The 24577-nt window shown below is 33.5% G+C and overlaps 2 protein-coding genes across 2 annotated transcripts in view; one reads left to right on the top strand and one right to left on the bottom strand.

The window, feature by feature from the left end:
* Positions 1 to 24577, top strand: part of LOC143194314 (ras-like protein family member 10B) — a 157248-nt gene that overhangs the window by 12508 nt on the left and 120163 nt on the right. The gene's annotated exons all lie outside the window — the stretch shown is intronic.
* On the bottom strand, positions 4525 to 5980 carry LOC143194313 (uncharacterized). The gene is made up of 2 exons (XM_076401011.1): positions 5497 to 5980; positions 4525 to 5394 (listed from the first exon to the last, which is right to left on the bottom strand). The coding sequence occupies exons 1-2, from the start codon at positions 5909 to 5911 to the stop codon at positions 4529 to 4531; spliced, it is 1281 nt and encodes a 426-aa protein (XP_076257126.1). The 5' UTR covers positions 5912 to 5980; the 3' UTR covers positions 4525 to 4528.

Here is a 24577-nt window from a genome sequence, read left to right as displayed (position 1 = left end):
TTTATAAAGAAGGTATATTCAAGCTTCCAAATCGGTGGCAAAAGTATGTAGAGAAGGAAGGTGACTACATTGAAAAATAAATATTTGATACGTATATACCATTGATCAATAAATTTATTTTACAAAATTACCATTTATATTTGATTCATCCTCGTATATTTTAGTGTTTTTTTCCCCAATTTTAACAAATATACATAAGTCAGATTTCCATAATACATATTTAAAAACAGTAAAAACTTATCTCGCAGTAATATGTGTTATATAGAAAAAAAGCAAACAAAAATTTACCAACGATTTAGCACTCCGGACGGCATTTTTTTCGGAATATCCCGAGCGAAAATTGAAAGGAGGCCGAACGTGACGTTATTCGCACGACTCTATCCTCTCGCATTTTCGTCGCCGTTCGAAAATTGAAGCCACGTTTTACCGGGAGCTTTTAAGCCGCCCGAGCGAAACTTCCAACTTATAATTGCCGGGAGACTTTTGTTCGGCTGCAAGCTGCCAGACCGTCTCCGACAACACCCGATGGGAAACAAATTATAGCTCCGGTTTAATTCTAGGCCTACGTGATTAGGAAACGGCATCTTTAGGCCTACCGCTTAAATCACACCGACGAAGGCAAAACTAACTATTGTGTAATTTACTTATCGATCACACGGACTTAAATCTGATCTCTGGTTGATACTTCTTGGAGCAATTAATTATTTATACATTACCAGTCATATACGTAAAAAAATGTATAACATATCTATATAATAAATAAGTTAGAACAATGCTTTGCTGCCAAGCCGAAAGCCAAAGCCTTACTAAAAGTATAGTCTATCCAAAACAGTAGTAACACGGGTGACTTGTCCAAACGTCGCAATGTTGCAGCAAACTCAGTTTTAATACATTTTGGCTCTGACATATAACAAGATTTTAATATAAAGAAAATAATGAAACAAAAATGTTATGTATTATAATTTATTTTAACATTGTAATACATCTAATGAATATATTATTATACAATTAATTATACAGCCACAATAATTTATATGTTCTCTTTAGTTTTTCCTCTTACTACCTGTATACACCTTTCCTGATAAAACTACATTTAATCACTGCATTCTCCTTAATGCGTTTGCCATATCTGCAAAATAGTTAGTATTGTTTTTCTCTTCATACATGTTAGTAGTCCAAATGTTCATGTATATTCTGAACAATAACACATCTATTAAAAACTTGCTCAAGATTCTACCATTTCTCAATTTCGTCTTCAATATGTTTGATCGAGCCCACAAAAACCGAAGGTGTTATTTTCGACAATGTCTCTTTCCATCAATCCACATAGTTCTGGTTTTAATATCCTTCTCGACCTGAATGCCTATTGCAATACCCAATATCAACTCAATTAGATTAAATATGCAGTGATAGGGAGGAAGTCATAATGCTATGTGGCCATAACGTTCAGTAATCTGATCTACCATGCATCTTTTCTCAGGCCGATTTTTAAAAAAGTAAATTACATAAAATACAATTAAATATTTCATATATATCTACCGAGTAACAATTTGAAATAGTTCATTCTTTAACATGATTTCCTCGAAACTTATTTTATGTTTAAGCCATTCCTTAATTGCAGCCTTTGTTGATGCACTTGTTGGAATTTTCACCACCAGTGTACTATATATATGGCAGATATGGAGCACTGTACATAATAATAACTGATAGTCCCTCCAAGTTTTTTAAAAACTGATTTTCAAACTACTGTAAAAATGATTTATGACTGATATCTCCATGTAAGTCATCCTTGGACATAGAGGGAAACGCTAAATCTACACCAGAAATAAAAGCGTTCCTATTTCCAGCATGAAGAACTATATGTCTGCGATTAATTATTAATAAATGTTATGACTAACAAAACCTAATCGGATGTAATAGTTATTCCAACGTTTACCTTTTTCTTATTATTATTATTATCTTCTTGCCATGAGCGACCCAATGTACCATTCTGCCAATATATACCAATATTTACTTTTTGTACGATAGATATTTACCTCGATGAATAATACATTTTACTCAATATTGAAGTTTGTGTAGATCGCCATCTCTGCTTATGTTATTTTAACTGTAAAATGTTTCAGCCGCAGGTTGGTGGTGCAGCGGTAAATAATAAAGTTATAAAAGTAATAAAGGCAGTGATTAAGCTGTAAGTCCAGTCACTAAATAATCCAACAGGTTGACGTGTCTAAAACGAATAGAACTTTACTTTATTGTAAACTTATAGATATAAGATATAAAAACAAAAAAACAGTAATAATAAGAGAATGAACATTAAAATGTTATATGGAAATATTTTTAGACGCATTTATTTGACTCTATTTGCAATTCGTATTTATATCCAAGCTGTATAATAAACTAGCTGACCCGACAGACTTCGTCCTGTCAAAAAGATTTGTAATGTGGCAGTTTTTGTGCCTACGTATTTTAAAAAATTCTCCTGAACAGAACCATCACCCTGGTGATAGGGCGTTGTGAATAAAAAAATAATTAAATAAAACATATATAAGGATTGAAAAGTAAGTAATAGCTTTATTGTTAATCATGTGAATCATAATTATTATTATTATTATCATTATATTGCTTTGTGGTATACGATGTTTTTTGTTTGATTACCTGGCGCATAGATAAACAAATCTGATGGTTTTCCAACACGGGAACAGGCAACATACAATTGACCATGTGAGAAACATGGGTTTTCTAGATTAATACCACAAACACTTAATGATTGCCCCTGGGACTTGTTTATAGTCATAGCAAAAGCAAGCCGTCAACATGTCTATAGGAAATTTGCCATTACCAATGTCAATGAGTTGTTTAGAGAATATGTTTCCAGATTGGTCATTTTGCAACTCGACACGCATATTCTTGCTTAAATGAAGTACTTTAACATGTTTCCACAAATTGGAGGACTTTAGACATGCATTGAGTTCATCAGCTGGCGTTGATCGTGGAATCACTGGCAATGTTTGACGAAAATCTCCTGCTAATAAAATCATTGCACCACCAAATCGGTTATTATTGCTACGTAGATCTTTTAAGGTTCTGTCTAAAGCCTCCAAAGATTTTTTATGTGCCATCGTGCATTCATCCCAAACAATCAATTTACATTGCTGCAAAACCTTTGCCATTGCAGAGTTCTTCGAAACGTTGCAGGTTGGAGTTTCATTGCTTTGCATATTTAATGGCCACCTTCAAGCAAAGTTGCTGCGATTCCCGACGAAGCGAGTGCAAGTGCAATTTTATTTTGTGAGCGAATTGTTGCTAATATTAATGAAATAAAAAAAGTTTTTCCTGTACCACCAGGTGCATCTAAGAAATAAATCCCTCCAGTTTCATCATTTGTTACTTTCATAAGAGTTTCAAATACATACTTCTGTTGTTCATTTAACAGTGGAAGATTTGTTTGAATTTATTCTTTCAAAGCGTTGAGATCATACAGTCTTTCTCGATGCAACTCTTGGTTAAAAGCGTCATGCATTGGATGATTGGGCGCGGTCAGGCCTAATTGAATTAATAGTTTGTTTGACATTATCAAGCACATGTCCTCAATTGAAATCAATGCTTCATTGTAAATTTCTTCACTGATTTGTATATTTGGATTTCCCATTCTATTCCGTATTTGATACAAAATATCATCACACATATAATCTTTGTACTTCATCCACAAATCAATTGGGTTTGATGGGAAGCATGTAGATATGATTATAGAAAACAATGTTCGTATTTGATGAGTGTGTGATGATATTACAGCATCATTGAGAGTTTGATCCCAATGAGCGTCATTTTCAAGCAATTGCAAACGTTGACAGGCTTCTCTGTAGGATCCACACAATTCACCATCAACAGTTCGTAACTGTTGGAATGATGTTGGGCCACGTACATTGACTAATAGCAGTCGTAAATAAAAACATTCATCATTGCTTGGATGTACTGAATAAATCCGGCCAATCGCATCGGTGGAATATACATCTGTATATCCTGGAACTGGTTTTCCTTGTTTCCGTCGTATAAATCTCCTTGAGGATTGATTCCAGGTATAATATTTTGGCATTTCAGAATATAGCAATGTTTGTGCGAAATCATCGTTTTGGCATGTCTCAAAAAAACTGGTTAATGTAGTAGATGGTGGCTGCGCAGCTCTTTGTACTGTGTTCTGTGCTGTAAAATACACTCTTTGTCCATTTTCTAAATGCACAGCTAAGTGAACAACAGAAGGGTGTCTCTCATGAATAGGAAAAGAAAATATTCGCCAAACTGCTTCATTACTACTGACATAGCGGCCCATTTGGTATTGGGTAACTTCATCATTAGAATTCCCTGCACCAATTCCAATCACAGCCATATCACTCCCTTTGGTTACATATTTGCAAATGTATTTAATCGATTTCACTGAATGGCAAGATTCAACGTTGATGTGTGCTTTGAATGTCTTTGATAAAATGGGTGAATATGGAACAATCCAACGATTATCTATTTCAATATCTTGTTAATTTAATTTGACAATTGTTGATTTTCCATTGTCTGCTGTCGATCTGCGACGATACAATGGATAACCGTCATTACCAGTAATTGTTTCCGATATTAATGTCCGTGGATATCGTTTTGAACATTTACCATCCATCATACACGGTGAATTTTGATTAAGAGTACCACAGGGACCATGTATCATGTTTTTGATAACTACCTCATGCAATCCAGGATCTACTTGTACATTAGGGATTTCAGCTGATATCACTGCATCAACTTCATTTGGCCTTATCTTTTCAACCAACCAAATCAAAATGTGTGCATGTGGCAATCCTCGTTTCTGCCACTCCACAGAATACATCCAGCAGCGTGTCTCACCAAACACATTATGTTTTACGATGAAATTCATTAAAGATTTCAACTTTTGTCTAAAGACTCTGGCTGTAATATCATGACGATCAATGGATGATTTCCCAGGTAATAACTCCTGCTTAATTTCTATCCATTGCGGATTGCATGTAAATGTGATGAACAAATCTGCTGTACCATAATGACGAACATACGACATGGCATCTTGAGCATATTCGTGCATATGCCGAGGGCTTCCGATGTATGTTGCTGGAAGAATAGTCATCCGACCGACATTCTGTGCATTTCCATCAGTATTAATCGCATCTCGAAGGTGAATATACTCTTCAGATCGGAGTTTGGTTTGATTCAACCTGATGAATGTTAATCTCTCCGTTTCAATTTTAACATACATGTCATCAACATATTTGAGATATAATCGCCGACATTTCAATATGTGATTATCTGCATTTTCCCGAATCATTAGGCGGTATGAATAATAGTTCATTGAACTGACTTTTTTGTTGGTTTCAGAACCTGTAAACAGATTTTGTTTTAATAACATTCAAATATAAAATTAAAATACATAATATAGTGACTGAGATATTATCGCCATAGCTAAACTAATATTTTAGTTACCTGTAATGGGATTTATCATTTTTATTGATAAATCGTAGCCATCTTCACCTTGCCAAAATATAATGGGATATTGCAGTGCATCATATGAGCGGTGTGTTTCCTTTATAGGTTGTAATTGAAAATTCCGACGATGTAAAACAATATCACGGGATTCCAAGTTTTCTCCAACTACAACGATAGCAACTTCATCAATAGTTGGTGCATTAAAACGTCTTGTATGTTGACCTGCAGGTGTTTTATCAGCTCTGATTACAATTTTGTGATTATCGGATGGCATCAGATCCAGGGCAGTTTTAAACAATATAATCAATTGATTGTGTTGATGAAATAAAGTTTGTAATTGTTCTACAATAGACCTTTTTACTAAATTGTTATGTGCACAACGCAGATCAATTTCTTGTGGTGAATTGCCCATAAAATAAATTTGCAGGAATTTGTTGTCGCTATCTGACACTGGTAACAGTGAACCTGCTCTGTGATATATTTGCCCTTGTATCTGTAAATAAAAAAAATATTATGGTGTGGTATAAATTAATGGATTGTCAATGATCAAACTTAAATAATATTTGATCTTAAAAAGTATATATTTAGTTTTAACTAATATCTATCAAATATAAAATATAATAAAAGTGTCACTGAAACTGAATCACCATATAATATGATGACTAAGTGATATATTTCGTAATGATTAAGAAATTGAAGATTAGTAACACATCTTAACTTTGGTGACAGAAAATTTTGTTCGCTAAAATAATTATGAGTAACTGCTATAATACATACCTTGAAAGTTGGCATAAAATTTTCCCGAACTGCATTTGTTGCCCCAAATGAAGTCATTTGAAAGCAATTGTTATATTGTTGAATATGTGTCAAAAAGTGTATAGAATCTGTTCCTATTCCTGAAACCAATGAGTACAATGGTTCTGGTGGTGGATCCAATTGTATCAATTTCACTTTACCATTTGCGCAACACAATCCATTGGCTTCGTTTTTGTATTTTAATGCCTTACAGTGTGAGCAAACCAAGTTCATAGAACCAATAACAACACATTGGTAGTTACTGTAGTCAATTGACACATCGTAACTGAAAGCAGCTGGATTCAAACTTGCGCGATTATTAGTTGAATGTCGCGCTCGCGCTTCACGCGTTTGTGATATCCGAATTCTTTCACGTTCATTTCCGTCGTCACGTTCTTGTGCAGTACGATTAGATCGGTAATTAGTTTGGTTTATAGCATTTCTGGTTCTTCTACCTAAATTGCTTCGTCTTATAGGAGGCATATCAAATATAAATTATTTTTTCACTAATCACGAACTAAACAAACACTAACTAACTAAACACTCTGCACAAAACACGATATACGAATTTGTTTCGTGTATCACTTGACAATTCATCTGTCATCTGTCAAAAGTCATCTGTAACAGACAACTTTTTTTTTTAAATTTGATATGACTTGAACTCAAATCCTTTTAAGCCGTACGAATTGTTTTATTTATTTAAAATTTGAATTAAATTTTAAACAAATAAAAAATTTTAAATAAAAAAAACAATTCGTACGGATTAAAAGGATTTGAGTTCAAGTCATATCAAATTTAAAAAAAAAAAGTTGTCTGTTACAGATGACTTTTGACAGATGACAGATGAATTGTCAACTGATACACGAAACAAATTCAAACAAAAAGGGCTATTTTTAGGGTTTTTCCAGGAATAATTCTAATTTTTCTCGCCGTAAAAACCATCCCTGAACTTCAACGAACATTTTAAAAAAAGATTTGGCCAAATTGGTCCAGGCGTTGTTGAGTTATGCGCTTAGGAACATATTTTGCGATTCATTTTTATATATAAGATTTCCCAGGAATGGTAAATATTTTATAAAAACAAAACAGGCTTTTCTACACCCAGTTTTTTATTTTATATATTTGGTTGAACTGAATTTGGAACGAGATTTCCAATAATATTATTCTATAATAAAAAAATTACGTTTTCGAATATTGTATAATATATCAAAGTATGGAAATGTTTCATACGAATTTTAAATAAATTTTGATAGATTTTATTTAAATTTAAGTTCCTTTGTAAAATTATACATAAATTATAATTTTATAAATTATTGCTTGATGCTTGGGGCACTGGTAATTCTCATCTTTTTAGTAATATTTGAGTTTGATAAAGGAAAAGGTGCTACGGAGTATATATAACCGAGCATTTTCATATTGCAAAATCAGCGTGACAATATATGCTACTTTCAGGATATCTGCCCCACTATCTCCAATAAGGCCAAATAAATCAAATAATTGTTTTTTTTTGTATATATATTAAAGTCTCCTTTTACCAACTAGAGGTTTATCGGGACTGGACCTACAGTTTAACGTGATCTCCGAACCACAGTCCTCGGCATTAAGCCTACCGACTGGCGAGTGACCAACTTAGAAATCATCCCAGAGGACATCCGGTCTTACCCAGCCTGGTTACTGGCGTGACTGGGATCATTTTCCTCTTCGGATTTTGCACTCTTTCACAACAATCACAAACATAAATTTACGACTATGCCCCAGCAGAATTCGAACCCGCGACTAATGCAACAGTAGGTGGACCGTCCTGTCGCCTTTACCACTGTGCCACCAAGTCGGCTTGTTTAATTTTGTGAAGGCAACATGAACTACACTTTTTGAAGGAAAATGAAAACAGAATTAATAATAACTCATACATAGCCAATAATGTAAAAAAGAGCAGTAATAAGAAATCAGGATCAAGATCATGGAAGTGTCTGGATGATGGCCATATTTGATAAAGGCACCTACGTGAGAAAAATTCAAAAATATTACAGGTTTACTGGTTGCAAATATCTATTAACAGTAATCAAAATACATCAATACTATACAATACTATACAATCAATACTGTTTGAACTTTGAACAGAACGTTTTTGTTTATTTACAACAAACATGTCTGTACTAACAACATCCACTATACCAACACAACTACGCATTTATAATAATATCTAACAAAACACAAATGAGCTAAATATTTTTACATAATTCATCAGGTTTTTCGCTCCGATCAGACTCACCAGTTGCAATTCAAAATGACACCGTATCATAGATTCGTCCATATTGTGTTAGCAATCTCCCAGTTTTGTAGTTTCTCTGATTGGGTTTTCTTTGTCACTTTTATAACGTTCAAACCAATAGTCGTATGTTTTTATAGATTAGTGCAAATCGCACAGAAATGAGTTTCATTGCCAAGACAGTTAGCGTGATTCTAGTGAGAGTTCTTTGATATTTTTAAAGAGTTCGGTTCATATATATTAGTGATACATGTCTTAAGATAGTATCTTGACTAAGATGAAATCTCCTTATATTCCATAATGAAATTGATGTAGTTTGCTAGTTCGTAGTTAAAAATATAAATCTTTAAAACAGGGAAGCAGTTCATTTATTTAGAGGAGTTTCAATGTATTAATACATTATTACTAGTTGTTGCTGACTTACTTACAATTGGTGTCTATGGTGACTTAAAACTAGGTACTTATCTAGGAAGACCTATTGGTCCTTAATTAGTCTCTAATAAAGTAGATAAGTCAGCAGCTTTTTTAAAGTGTTTTTACTATTTAGTGCACTTCACTACACAAGTATACAAGATCGCACGGTTTGGTTTGGTCCAAGAGTTGCAGCACTTAAGTGTTTACATGGGAATGGATTCTCTCCACATGTATTTTTGCGATCTCTCAATTTCCTCTATGATAGTTGAAATCCGAAGGTCTCGGTGTAAGTAATTGTTCCTAAAGTATCTGGGCACATCAATAATACTTCCCAGGTCTTTATTCCGAAGTACTTGTATTATGTTTATATTATTTCTCTCAGACCATCCCCATAACTGCATTTCATACATCTACATAGATTTTAGTGTCTGCTCATATAGCAGCAACCTACTACATATGGATAATTTACTTTTTCATCCAAATACCCAATATATTTTTATATTTAAATTCCAGTTATTTTCTTTTCTTTTTGATATGTTACTTACAACGAAGTTTTGCTTTAAGTATTTAGAAGAATATAGTCCTTTTTATAAAATAATAAACATAAAAAAATTAACGAACTATAAACTACGAGAAGAAATCAAATATAAAAGTTAATTTTGTGAAATAAATTTATTGATCAATGGTATACACAAAGTAAACATTTAACATTATTCAATGTAGTCACCGCCGTTCTCTACACACTCTTGTCACCGATTTGGAAGCTTAAATATTCCTTCTTCAAAAAAAGTTTGAGGCCGAGTTATCAGCCAACTGACCACATACTCCTCTACTTCTTCATTCCTTTCAAATCTTGTGCCACCAAGTGATTCTTTTAATGGCGCAAACATAAAATAATCACAAGGTGACAAGTCAGGGCTATAAGGAGGGTGCTCGAGGGTTTCCAAGCGTATTTCTTCCAATTTATTTCTTGTCAAAACTGCGGTGTGATTTTGGTAAAGCCAATTTGGTTAGTAATCATGGAAAAGCTTCCGAAGTTGATTCCCAGTTCTGATGAAATTTCTGCAATCCTTCCAGTCATCTTCAATACGCTATCGAACAGCACGGATGTTACATTTGTGAGACTTATCGTGGGCGTCGATCATGACTTTCATTTTTGATACGTTCTCGCCCATCTCTGAATTCTCTGACCCACGTATACAATCAATTCTGAGACAGTGTAGCATCCTCAGACTGAACCTTCAAACGAGTGAAAATTTCTGATTGTTAACGCCTTCATTGGTTAAAAACGTTATGATGATCTGTTATGCAATAGACGAAAGTACCTCGCCCTCAGTCATGGCTGTACTAAATTATCGTTTACCGTTCGTAATTGATTACCCCTCGTATCATTAGAATTCATCATTATGCATTAACAACACCACATATTTCAGATCATTTATTATTAAGTACCACACCTAATCTACTGCAAAAAATTGTATTACATAAGGCACACCCAGTATATTAAAAGATGTACATTATTTCTAACCATTATCTCTATGTTTTCTTATAATGCTCCGATATCAACAAGAGATATCAAACAATATAAAGATAGCTGGGTGTTGCTGCTGTCTGGAAATAAATCACGAAACTTTTTCACTTTACCGTGGCGGATCGACCCTAAATCATAGGAAATTGCGGACGATCTCGTTTGTTCGGCCCGTTCTGCTTAAGATGAAATCATTTGTCATTTGTTTTCGTCGCGCAACAAAGAGTTTCGTTTTTTGTTTGTCTTCGAAGGCCAACGCGTTTTGCCCAAAGTAACTTATATCGTTTTATTAAAAAAAGTTGAATGATGAACAGTAGAATTGTCGTAGGGGGATTAATATATAATAATATATAAGATATCTATATATTATAAGATATCTAAGATCTATAAATTATAAGATATCTTATATATATTAATATATAAGATAATAAGTATATAGAGATCTATATTTTATTTGTGCATAACCAAAAATCTGCTATAACAGGTCGATTGGAAAGTTCCTGGCCTGTCACTGTAAAACACATTTTTTTGGCAAAATTAGTTTTTTTTTCAACAAAATTCCCTTCAAGGGTGATACACTGATTATAACCCTCCAACCATTTTTATACCATTTTTGTAATACGATTTGTCCTTTGCTTCAAAATAGGCCTCAGTTCTTCATTCGACGAAAATGTCTTCCCAGCGAGTATTATTTACAGACCTGAAAACTGGAAACAGTCGCTGGGGGCCAGATATGGAGAATATGGGGGATGAGGAAGCAACTCGAAGCCCAATTCATGGATTTTTGCCATCTTTTTCACTGACTTGTGACATGGTGCGTTGTCTTGGTGAAGCAGCAATTTCTTTTTCTCCAAATGCGATCGTTTTTCGGCGACTCCGCCCTTCAAACGGTCCAATATAGCATTATTGGTATGTAACAGTCGCTGTTGATGGTCCTTCCTTTTTCAAGGTAGTCAATGAAAATTATTCCATGCGCATGCCAAAATACAGATGCCATAACCTTGTCAGCCGGCTACTGCGTTTTCCCACGCTTTGGAGCGGGGCCATGGTGTGCAGTCCATGTTTTATCCAATGTCACATATCGAATCATCAAGTCGTCGTTGTTTTTGGTCAAAAGTGAGTTCGCACGGCACCCACATTACACAAAGCTTTCTCATACCCAAATATTCGTAAACGATATGATGTACACATTCAGTTGATATCTTTAGAGTGTCTGCTATTTCATTCAATTTAAATTTACGGTAATTCAAAATCATTTTCTGGATGTTTTAATGTTTTCGTCGGTAACAACCTCTTTTGGGCGTCTACTGCGTTCACCGTCTTCGGTGTTCCTGGGGTAGTGTTCGGAAAACTTAGCATACAAATCCTGGACGGTTGATTTTCCTGAGACAGTGTCCGAAAACTCGACATCAAGCCAAGATTTTGCTTCAACTGTATTTTTCCCTTTTCCCGCAATATTTTATCAACACGTGAAATTTCATTTTATCCATTTTTTCTTCACGATAACAAAAGTTGATTCACTCAAAATGGTATAATTCACAAACTAAAGATCTTTTTTTTCTTTTACCTAGTTGGCCAGCTAGAACCAAATGGTCTTCTGCTGATTTTTATTCGGGTTCGAGGTATGATTGTTTTGCGGGCGACAGAGACCCTGGGTTACGACTGGGATTGTCGTAGTTGGTTTACTACCGAGATTTGTGGACGGGTAGGGATTGTGTGTATTGTATGCGACAAGGTGTTGTCGTGTTCTAAAGCTCTCCTTACACTGAGCATTTTTATGAAATTCTTCACAAACGGGATGCCTGATTCGAGGTGTGTGTTGACGTTCCTCATAAACCATGGGTACTGAGTAACGCGAGGACTTTTTTTGGATTGGAACACCTGTAGTAGTTCAAGTTGTCTCTCAAAGACATACCTGTACCACACCTGTGCTCCTTTGAGGCAGACTGGGCGGACTAGTATTTTATATTTTATACAGCATCGCTTTCTGGGGGATGGAAGTTTACTTTTTCTGCAGGGGAGTGGAAATAGTAGGCTTTACACGCCATTTGCTTTGCAAATGTCGTACAGTATTTGGACTGACCATTAAAATCTGCGGCCGAACTGGAGACCGAGGTATGAAACTTTGTGGAGCCAGGGGATAAAGACTTTATCGATCTGGAGACGATAGGCGCGGAACTCCTTGCGAAGAGTAGTTTTACTCGGGTTTATCTGTAGCAGCCAGAATTTGTACCACGCTATTGCTTGGTTCAACTGTACTTGGGCTCTGTTACGAATATCGTCGTGAAAAAGCGACATCATCTGCATAAAATGCTGTGCGGGAAAGTTTGTGGAGCGGAAAATCGGCCATATAAAGGTTGAATAGGGCTGGGGAACTAATGATCCGACAGCTGTCAAATTTATACACGCATCTTTTAAAGTTTAGAGCTAACTAAAAAACATACGAATTTAATTCTAGTAGAGCCATCTAGGTGTCAGGCTGGGGACTTTTCAAATGACCTGTTACTTGTATTTGCGTCCATTTTTAAAATGTATATACACTACTTATATATTTAGTCCCCCCTTTTAGTGTTATTAATATTATTGTATTTAATAATTTTATATATACATGTCTATACCCGTCCCCTTTATATCAACACCGTACTATGACAAACGTCAAAGCGAAATGTGTTAGAATGATAAAATAATAATTCCGCCATAGTAAATAGCATTTGGAGCGGTAATTCGACATCAAAAAGTTTATTTAGGAACTCGTTTGATAAGAAAATATTTTTTCCATTCCCCATACGGGATTTCCATCTACATCGGATGCCGCTTTACCTGCGGCGCTCTTGTCCTTTTCTCCGCATTCCCGGGAGTTTCGCTGCGAGAAGCGTCTTCGTCAATCCGCCCGCCGGGATATAAATTCACGAAAAAATTGTATAATTCCGTTTTCCAGGAGAGATTCCGGTCGGAGCGGGCGGGTTGAAAAGTTGCTCGGTTAGGAGATAAAGCACGAAACCTTTTAATAAAAGTTATTCCGGAAAATCCTGAAGGAAAGATTAGCCCCGGGAGAGGAAAATGGCTCGCGAAATTTAATTTATTCCTTTATGGGAGCCGGTTTGTTCCTTTCTGCGTCGGATCGTAGCTCGCGTTTGTTTTATTCCAGAAATTCTAGATGAAATGGCCCTTTTTTATTTCATTCTTGCTGCACTTGTTGAATTTTAGCGATACGGCATGTTGAAATTCACATTTTGTATATTATAGGTTTTATTTAAATTGTTAGAGTAGTGAAGATGAATGTACATTTATGCATAACCACCTCCTAAAACCTAAAAATATAATATTTCTCTTAAAACTATTTAATTTTAAAGGAAATAAGTGGCGATTTATTGAATTTATACAATATTTTGGTTTGTGCAAATAATTGTACTGTATGGAGTCGATATTGAAAGTTGTACAGTTCAACTACGACCACAGACCTACGACCACAGACCTACGACCACATTGTGCAAAAAAAACAAAAAATTGTTTGAAAGTCACACAATATATTTCACAACCTTTCAATCTCAATTATATTGAACAAACCAAAATATTGCGCGATAATATTTAGCAACTATGGGCCTCTTAACATAAACATACCGTCTTGATTCTTGAAATAACCAGGGTAGTATCAGTAACACCTCCTAACCAATGGGATATATGTGGCCATTGTCCTGTCTGGATATCTTATACTAAAATTATTTGTGGATATCCCTTATACCTTCGCATACCCGTTTATTTTTCGTGATCTTCCGAAGTATATCTTCCGAAGTCAATATAGAATCGTTCCCCAAGTTTTGATAACTCCAAATTCCAATAATCTAACGCTGAGCAACTGAACTACTGCAATCCAACTTTGCTCGCTGTATACCCGAAACAGCAAGCTTCTGCCCAAATTCCAGTAGACTATATTATTTCACTGCAACGTCAATCCACCCTTGGTGACGCCAAACGTACAGATGCTTCCTAATTACAATGACCGACCGTTTAGAGACTTTTCACTTGAGCATATTGCCGGAAATCCACTTACACTTCAATGTAAACTTTTTTTCTTGATAGTATGGTTTTTTTTTTTGGTGATAAGTAAGTTGATTCCGGTTAATTAAATGAATTGAATTGCATTACACGGAGAACAGTCTTGCTATCTCCGGAATTCTACCGACTTCGCCAGTTATGAAATCTGTAGAGTTTAAGAACAAAACTTTTTACTTAATAAAAATATAAAAACGAGGAGCACAAACGATCACCAGTTGGCACCTACACGTGCATTAACTATCATATAGGCAGGTTGCTGTAAAAGCCTTGTCGTCTATGTTGTCTTTCAATTTCTTTATTTGCCTTTTTACTTTAACATTTTTATTCCATATATATCACTGTATCTTCAACAAACCGAAAATCAAAAGAGAATACTTATTTCTCATATCTAGTTGGAAATATAAACATGTTATTATAAATAAATTACACTGTGTTTGGTTATGAATTATGAAAGTAAAATAGATCCATTAAAATGACCGAGATATTTTGAGTGAAACTTGGTACCAAATAAAGAAGCTCTAAGTACGAAACCACTTGAGCTTTAGCACAAAGTAGCCCAATATCACGTCTAAGACTAGTACCATAACACATACTTCATCTTCTGGAAGCTGAATTCACCTCACAAAGGTTAATATTCCAAAGCCATACAAATCTGTGCAGTTTGTTAATCACAAATACTTCAAAAGAAGGAATGGCTTGTGTAGTTAATTGGGACGTTGGTTTGCTCATTTCAAAGGTGGTTGTAGAGGCACCAATGATACAGAACGATGTGGAGGTCCAAATGAGGTGGTAATACGAGAAAAGGCCAAAAATATCCACAAAATAATTTTTAATAATCTCAAAGTGAGGTAGCGTGCGATTTCTACGATCTAACATCGTAAATATATCAAAAGAATGTGTTGGTTTTATATTGCATGAGCATTTAACTATATATAACTAAGTTCTGTTCAAAGTGGGTGCCGCGTTTGCTCACTGTCGACCAAAAACAAAATCGTGTTGATGATCCTGAGAAGTGTTTGACCATACTTAAACTTAACAAACCGGAATTTTTGCGTCGATATGTGACAATGGATGAAACATAGATTCATGACTTCACTCCGGAATCAAAACGATCGTCATCTGAGCGGACAGCAACTGGTGAGCCTCGTCCAAAGTGCCGGAAAGCACAACAATCAACTGGAAAAATTATGGCCTCGGTATTTTGGGATATGGGTGATGTAATATTCATTGACTATCTTGATATGAGAAATACCATCAGCAGCAAATATTATATAGGGTTATTGAAGCGAGTGAAGACCGAAATTGTAAAAAAAGACCGCATATGGCAAAGAAAATAATTTTTTCATCAAGACAACGTACCGTGTCACAAGTCAATCAAAACACTGGCAAAATTACGTGAATTGAACTTGGAATTTATCCCACATCCACCGTATTCGCCAGACTTGGCATCCAGAGACTATTGGACGTTGACATACCTCAAAAAAATGCTCAACGGTAAGATATTTCGCTCGAATGAACCTCTTGAATCGCTGAAACTGAGGCCTATTTTGAATCAAAAGGTAAATCGTTCTACAAGAATGGTATTGAAATATTAGATATGCGCTGGAATGATTGTGTGGCTCTTGATGGAGATGAATGAATAAAGTTATTTTGAACAAAAAAAACGCGTTACATCCGGAACTTTTCTGGCCATATATTGTTAAATTCCCGATTTTCATTCATATTTCGAATTTTGTTTTTTATTTTTTAGAATGCCAACAGCAGGGATTGCGATAGTCGCGGTTTCGAATCCTGCAGGGCATGGTCGTAAATTTTGTTTGTAATTGTTTAACATTTGTCATTGTCCTTAGGCAAGAGTGTAAACAAAACATTTTTATATATTATATATGTATATTTCATTGATCGAAGATTTTCTCTCTTTATATATATATATATATATATATATATATATATATATATATATATATATATATATATATATATAAAGAGAGAAAATCGTCGATCAATGAAATATATAACATAATGATTTGCATTTAAAAGCTTAGTAATATAAATAGAGTTAAAATAAATATAATAATTATAATAAATAGTTTATAGTTATCGCTACAAATACGAATTTAAAAAATAACAGTAAAAACAAAATATATAAAACTATCATTAATCATATATTCTTTGGAGACACACAACAGAATATCTCCGTGACGTAGCAGTTAAGCAAATCGCCGTAGTCCCAACTAATTAAGCAATTTACGTGCTGTTGTAGAATGACAGTAATTTAGTTCTCTCGAGTGCTGCTGTAAAATTAAATCTAATTTTCTGTTTACTCCAGAGAATGGTACTGCCAGTTATATATCATTATACGGTGAAATAAATTATTTTCATGACGTGAATGTGATTACCACATTCGTTGTACTATTATTAACGGTGTTTAAAATTAAATTTGCCGAGATTCGTACAACAGTGAGACTATTTAATAAAATTTAACTATGTATCATTGAAATAGGATGCTTGAAAGCGGTTATTACACGTATAGTGGGAAAAATCTGAACCGGTTTGAAATTGCTTTTGCTCTGTTCTAACTAATTTAGTGGTTTACCTACTGTTGCGAAATTACTGTAATTTTGTTCGCCGGGATGCTTGTATAAAATTTAATTTAATCTTCTGCCTACTCTGGTAAATGTTACTGTATAATATAAAATGAAATAAATTATGTTCATAACTGGATGTAATATGAAGTTGTGGAATGAGTATTTTCTATATTTCTTAATAAAAAGGTCTAAAGTATGCTATGTATTGAGAGATAATAATCGCATCTAAGAGATAATAAAATACTCTAGATATAAAGTGCCCTCATTAGTTCAGCGAATGGAAAGTTATTACCTTTCGAAATTGAAGAAACCAGAAGGTACCTTTTGTCTTACATGAAAAATAATCCAGCTCAAGCTTATTTCAATCTACATAGGTAAAACTTGATAGTATTTGTGAAACTTCAATACTAATTTCAAAGCCCAGATTGACACAAATACCCATACGGTGGTTGGATTGGAAAGGAATATTTCATCATGAGATATGATGATAGTGAAATAGAGAGCACCAAAAAAAATCATAGTTGTATACGACGGTTAAAGCCAAACTGCCGAAAATTTAAAAAGCCTTATTACAACCAAACTATAGAAAATGTAGGGTTCTTTCTAAAATTGTGCATTTTTTATGTCATAGCTGTCAATAAATAATAAATATACATACAATACAATAAATGGTTAAATAAACGTAAAGCTAAATGAGTTCATAAAGTAACTACTAGGTTTTCACAAAATGATTTAGTTCTCATCAAGAGAACCGTCAAATTACTCATTGCATGCTAAAATCCAAACTGAAGATGGGATTCAATAAGATAGAACGAACACTTTCGTTTGAAATTGTATTGTTCGTAACCCATGATCTGATTATTTTCATAGGTTCAAATTATTTTATTTTATCAATAATTAACAATTAAAAAAAGGAAAACAAAAATATATTTGCATAGATAAATATTAGGACACACAAACATTCAGTATTTTCATTTTCAACAGTTATCTGAGGAAAGGCGTAAAGAAGACATGGAGTATCAAAATTTCAGTCTAAAATATGTTCCAACATATTTTCCATAGTTCGTCTATTCATTATCATCATTATCCAGTAGCGATAGAATGTATATTAATATTAAATAATTGTGTGATATCTTTTCCCATACCTAATATATTTTAACCAACAGGTCAAAATTCACGTCATCACTATGTCGAATGTACACATCACAATTTGTAAATTCGTTTTGAAATCAGTATAAAGTATACAGTATTTTTCTTCTCATTTAATTCTAGTATAAAAGAGATACAATGCTGTTTGATAAGTTCTACCATGTAACAGAATCAATCCTATAAAAGTCATCTCTACCGGCTTGACTGGTAAAAGCGACAGGCCGGTCCTAGTAAAATAGTCGCGGGTTCAAATCATGCTGGGAATGGTCGTAAATTTCTATTTGTGATTCTCTTTAGGCAAGAGTGCAAAATTCGGCAAGGAAAATTATTTCAGTCACCTCAGTAACCAGGCTACGTAAGGCCGGATTTCTTCTGAAGTTATCTCCAAGTTGATCACTCGCTAGAGGGTAAGCTTAGTGCTGTATACTGTGATTCGGAACCCACGTTAAACAGTAGAACCAGTGTAAATAAACTCTAATTGTTAAAAACTCTTAAATATAACAATAAAGTCGTCTGGTTGTTAAATTGCTACAAAATTCTTCAAAACATTTGTGGTAATAATTACATTGCCAAATAATAGCAAGGGTTATTATACTATTGTAGCTGTAAACTGTGGTTTAAGTCGTATGATAATATATGCACTAGATGTACGATAATGTTAAAATAAATTATATTTAATAACATGCATTTTTGTTTCATTATTTCATTTAGATTAGAATTTTGTTTATTTTAAAGCTGCTTGAAAAAAACTCAAACTTGATGCGACAACAATGCAACCTTTTGAGGTCATGGATTTAGATAACGTAACTTCACTGTTTTACTGAACGGAGTATACATTATAAAAAGTTAATAATAAATTTGTATTAATGTAAGTGAGTAATACATTTCATTTACTTACTATTTTTAGCAAACATACAGGTCTTTAACTTGCCTTGGACTTGTTAACGAACATAGCCTGTGCGAGATTTGAGCGTACTAGGTTATTGTCAGCAAGCTAGAATCTTAACACTTATGGCCACTCAATGGATTCATAAATAATTTGTTTTCTTGATACTTTACTGTATTGTGCAAAAAAAAATCCAAATAATCTTTGAAGCAGTGTTTGAACAATTTATCGAAAGTAATGTGAAGAAAACAAATTTATTAATATTTTGAAGAAGAATGATGTAAATATTATAATAGATACATAGGAAATTAGTCAAGCTGGGAATAAAAGGAGATGTGCTGGTTAGTACTATTAACCTCCCTCCCCGGATTTCAACATACTAAAAATAATTTTGATACAAAATTTGTGGTGAAAATAAAGAATTACATATTAAATATTACTGCAATATTGAATGCAAATAGGTGAGAAGTAAATTATTTTATGAAAGCTTCTGCATTATTTTCAGTCACTTTTTTACAGTGTTAAGGTTTCAAGTAGATCCAGCTATGTTATGTCTCAGTCAGTAATAATGGAAACTAATATTAGAGCTAATCCGAACTCTCTAAACTATTTCAACCGGTTATTATCCACTTTCCTGATTTCGACAAAATGAGGACAATCCAATCTAGACATTAGTATACCCCACAGAGATCTCTTCTAAATGAGAAAGAAGGAAAAAGACATTAAATATACATTTTTTCATTACTTTAAGATTAAATCAGACCACGTTTACTTTTTAGGAAAACATTTCAGCTTTCCATTAAATGGAATGGTCCACTCGATGACCCTTTGGAAGACGGTTACTTTATTTGTTCGTCCCTTTAGAGCTATTGCCACTATAGTAAAAAGGATGAGTTAGTAATCTTTAAATTTAGGCTAGGCGGAATATAAATTTGCCAACAGAAAATTGCTATTGCTTTTGTGATATATGTCGTATAGTTTTAGTACTGTTATTGTTAGTATTTTTAACCGACTTCAAAAAAGGAGGAGGTTTTCACTGGAACTTCACTGTTTTACTGAACGGAGTATACATTATAAAAAGTTAATAATAAATTTGTATTAATGTAAGTGAGTAATACATTTCATTTACTTACTATTTTTAGCAAACATACAGGTCTTTAACTTGCCTTGGACTTGTTAACGAACATAGCCTGTGCGAGATTTGAGCGTACTAGGTTATTGTCAGCAAGCTAGAATCTTAACACTTATGGCCACTCAATGGATTCATAAATAATTTGTTTTCTTGATACTTTACTGTATTGTGCAAAAAAAAATCCAAATAATCTTTGAAGCAGTGTTTGAACAATTTATCGAAAGTAATGTGAAGAAAACAAATTTATTAATATTTTGAAGAAGAATGATGTAAATATTATAATAGATACATAGGAAATTAGTCAAGCTGGGAATAAAAGCGCGACCCTCGCGTGTAAACTGGACGCTTTAAACACTACATCATAGAGGCAGTTATGTGCATATGATGTGGTTTGTACTTAAAAAGCAAAATTAGGAGCTTTAGCACTGGACGATTTTGGAAAGCAAACCCTTAGTAAAAACTCCTCAAAAACATCTGAATTATCAGTTTACCTAAATAACTTCAAAGTAAACAATTAGTTGTCTCCATTATATTTAACCGATTTCAAAGAAATAAATAAGAAACTCACTAAAATTTAAATAATAACCAAACTTAGATGTTTAACACAAGAAAAAACCTTTTAAAATAAATTATCTACATAACAATCGTTATAATAACTAAATCTAAATATATAAATATACACAATTTAGCTTAATACCTACCTAAACCTATTTATCTATTTACAATATTATTTTAACTACCACCAACTGATAATTTTGAAGTCGGTGCCGAGCGCAAACAATACAAAAATAATAATATAATGTTGTGTCACATATACAAAATTAAAATACGAACAAAACAAATTTAATTAATAATACTCGTACTGAATTCGAATTCCATATTATTTGGTAACTGCAAAAAGAACAAAATTAGTGGAGACTCATATACACAATAAACAAAACAAATGAAGCCTAGCCTCAATTGTCTTCAATAATATTATATATATATATATATATATATATATATATATATATATATATATATATATATATATATTACCAACAAATTTGTGATGTTTCCAGAAGTCGAATTCGCCTTTACCTTTATATCCTGAAGATGTACCATCCTCATAAAGGTAACGCCACTGCAGATTTATATTGTGAGATATAATTCTTGACATTGCTTTTGACAGGACTAAAATATTGGAAAAATAAGCATTCGTAAGAGAACATTTTAAACATCTTAAAGAAGCTAAAGTTTCGGGTTGATTCAGTTTTTTAATTTAATGGAAATTGTGTTGTGTTGTCAATACTCTACTAATATAAAAACTGCTTGAAGTATTTGGTACAACGTCCGACATTCACGTTTCCATGCAGTATCTGCCAAGTCAGCGGTCATGCTATTCCGGTAGACTCAGTTATTTTAAGTAAAACATTATGGTAAGAATTATAACGTCAGTAAGTATATTTGATTCAGATTAAAGCATCAGTTATACAAAACATAACACTACATCTTCACCAAAATTCTTCTATTTTATTTTTTCCCTTTTCCTTTCTTTGTTTATTGTCTATGGGTAATGCAAAAGGAAAAAAAATAGCCCTTCTTACGTTTCAAAGACCGATTTCAAAACAGAGCCCTTTTTATTGCTCCTTTTTTCTGCTTGCGTATACCGAAGCAGGAGAAAAGAAGCATTCCTAGAATTGTTATGACTTCGTTTACAAAGGAGTAATTATTTTTATAGTTTTGTTTATGCCACAGAGTAATGCTCCTTTTATAGAAAAGTAGAGTATTAGAAAAACTTATAAAAAATTATTTATTCGTAATTTTTCTTCTTAGTTAATATTTTTCACTTATAAGAATTTTCATTGGTTTAAAAACTTTTTGTGATTTATCATGAATCCGTAATAACTATTATTGGAATATTATGGTGCTTATATGTTTTCTTGTGAGATGAGTCCTCCTAATATGTATGCTATATATTCAGGCTCACTTCCTAACGATTACAATTGGACATTACTTTACATTACTTTTTGACTTTGAAGTTTTTCAGCAACATCCTTTGTTTTCTGAGCGCCTTATTATTATTTTTTTTTGGTACAGTACAAGAAATACTTCCAGCAAATAATGACGACACATTTTTCTAAATTCTGAGGATATTTATTATATCTGTTATAAAACACTTATTACTATTTAAAAAAAAAGTTTATTATAACATAATAATATGTTATAATAAACATTTATTAGATATAATTATATTTTTATGTTTTCATAATGACAGTTTATAAAATTACTGTTATGAGTTATAAATAAGGATATTACACTAGATACTGATACAGTATTTAATTTATAATTTTTACTTCTTTTTCTTTTACTTTTTTTATTATTTTTTTATTCAAACTGCCTACTAGCGTAAGCGTTAATTTATTAAAAATGTTTATTATTATTAGAATTATAGCAAATGTCTATGTCTACATTTGTCTATACCTCCACAATTAACAAGCAAGTGCAAGTACAACTCCGTTTTGCGATGGATTCGTTGCCAAAATCAATGGTATTAAATACGTTTGTCCACCTACAGCGAGAGCATCTAGGAAGAACATTTCACTACTTCATCGTTCATTATCTTCATGAGAGCACAGTAGGCATATTTTTGTTTCTGATTTAATTGCGGAATGTTTCTTTGAACGGTTTATCTCAATGCTTCGAAATCGTATTGGGTCTCAATTATTGACTAAATGCATTAACTGCGTTCTGCATTGGGCATTGTTATTCCTAAATCCAGTAAAATTAACACTTCGTTGTGGATTTATTTGTTAAAAACATAGGAAACCTACATTATTACAAATTTTGACGCCAGAAAATTAATCTATCAATGTTGAATATCAAAAAGCATTACAATAAATTCTAGTTTTTGAAATAATTTTCAAATATTTATTCCTGTTCGAGTTCAATATTCATAGTTATTTGGATAGGACAACGTCCGTCGGATGAACTAGTCCTTTAATAAATTTAACAATATTTTAAATCTTCAAAAAACGAAAACATCAGCACAAATCTTGACAAAAAACCGTTTATATGTTTCAAAAGCTTCTCCCTCTCCGCCACTATCCGATTAGGACGGTGCAAGAGCAACAACTATGCCAAGAACAAGAGGAATATTGAAAGTTGAAGGGCCGTTTCTCGAGGAGTTATTTCCGTTTCCGTGGCCGCGCCGGCTCGGGGGATTAATAAAACGGACGCATCGGTTCCCCGGGTAAAGGAAAAACAGAAAAAGCCCATTGGCAAGGCAATTTTCTGTTATCTGCTTTTATTTTTACTTGGCCCCAGTTTCCACTGCCGGTTTCGGTTTTCCAAAGGACCAGTAAAAAACCGGATTGTTTTCCAGAAATAAAGGCATTACCATCAGTCAAAGAGTTAATCGGAAAAGGAAACAGGTTCCGTTTTTTTGTAAAAGTTCTTTTGGTTTTTCAATTTCCGTTCTTCGTGCGTTGGCAGAAGTTTGCTGCGTACAAAAGGGATAATACGTATGACGCGGTGAATCAAAAGAATTCGCAAAAGGTACAGAACGGAATTAAATTGTAGACATTTTTGTATGATATATCATAATAGAACTTTGTTATGTTGTATTAGAAATCTTTTACAGTTAATTAATGCCAAAAGTCCTCACATACGTAAGTTTACGTTATATATTATATTTGTATAATTCTTTGGAAAAAAACTATTTTTCCTTGAAACTGAGGCTTGTAAGTCCAGCAATTACTTCTTAATTTAACGCCAATTTCTTTTCTTAAAGCATCTTTTTAAATTCTCCAAGATCTATAACCAGAGTTTTCTACTGAAAAATCAATGTGAACTACAATAGATTTCTTTTAAACAAAACTTTTCTTTGCTAATAACTCGGTTAATTTATAAGTGAAGTTATTTTTCTTAATTTGGATATTTAATCGGTCCCATAATGTTATTTATTAAAAAAGTTGATGAACAAAAATTATATGCAGCCTGCTTCGTTGACGCAGTGGTCAAGGCGATAGGACGATCTTCCTACTGTTGCGATGAGGTATGGATGTATTTCATCTTTGTGATTTTAATTTTAAATGTCTTTATACGCAACAGTGGAAAATCCGACATGGAATACCAATTCCAGTCACGCCAGTAACCAGGCTGGGTAAGACCGGGTATGTTCCAGGATCTAAGTTGATTACTGGCCAACCTGGTTGGTAGGCCGAGGACCATGGTTCGCAGCCCACGATAAACAGTACCCCTAGACCAGATAAACCCTCTT

The sequence above is a fragment of the Rhynchophorus ferrugineus genome, unplaced genomic scaffold (genome assembly GCF_030347505.1).
Source record: "Rhynchophorus ferrugineus isolate W39M unplaced genomic scaffold, kcgeb_rfMv2 rfM3, whole genome shotgun sequence".
In the NCBI taxonomy this organism is placed as follows: domain Eukaryota; kingdom Metazoa; phylum Arthropoda; class Insecta; order Coleoptera; family Curculionidae; genus Rhynchophorus; species Rhynchophorus ferrugineus.
This window is presented reverse-complemented; position numbering and strand designations above follow the sequence as displayed.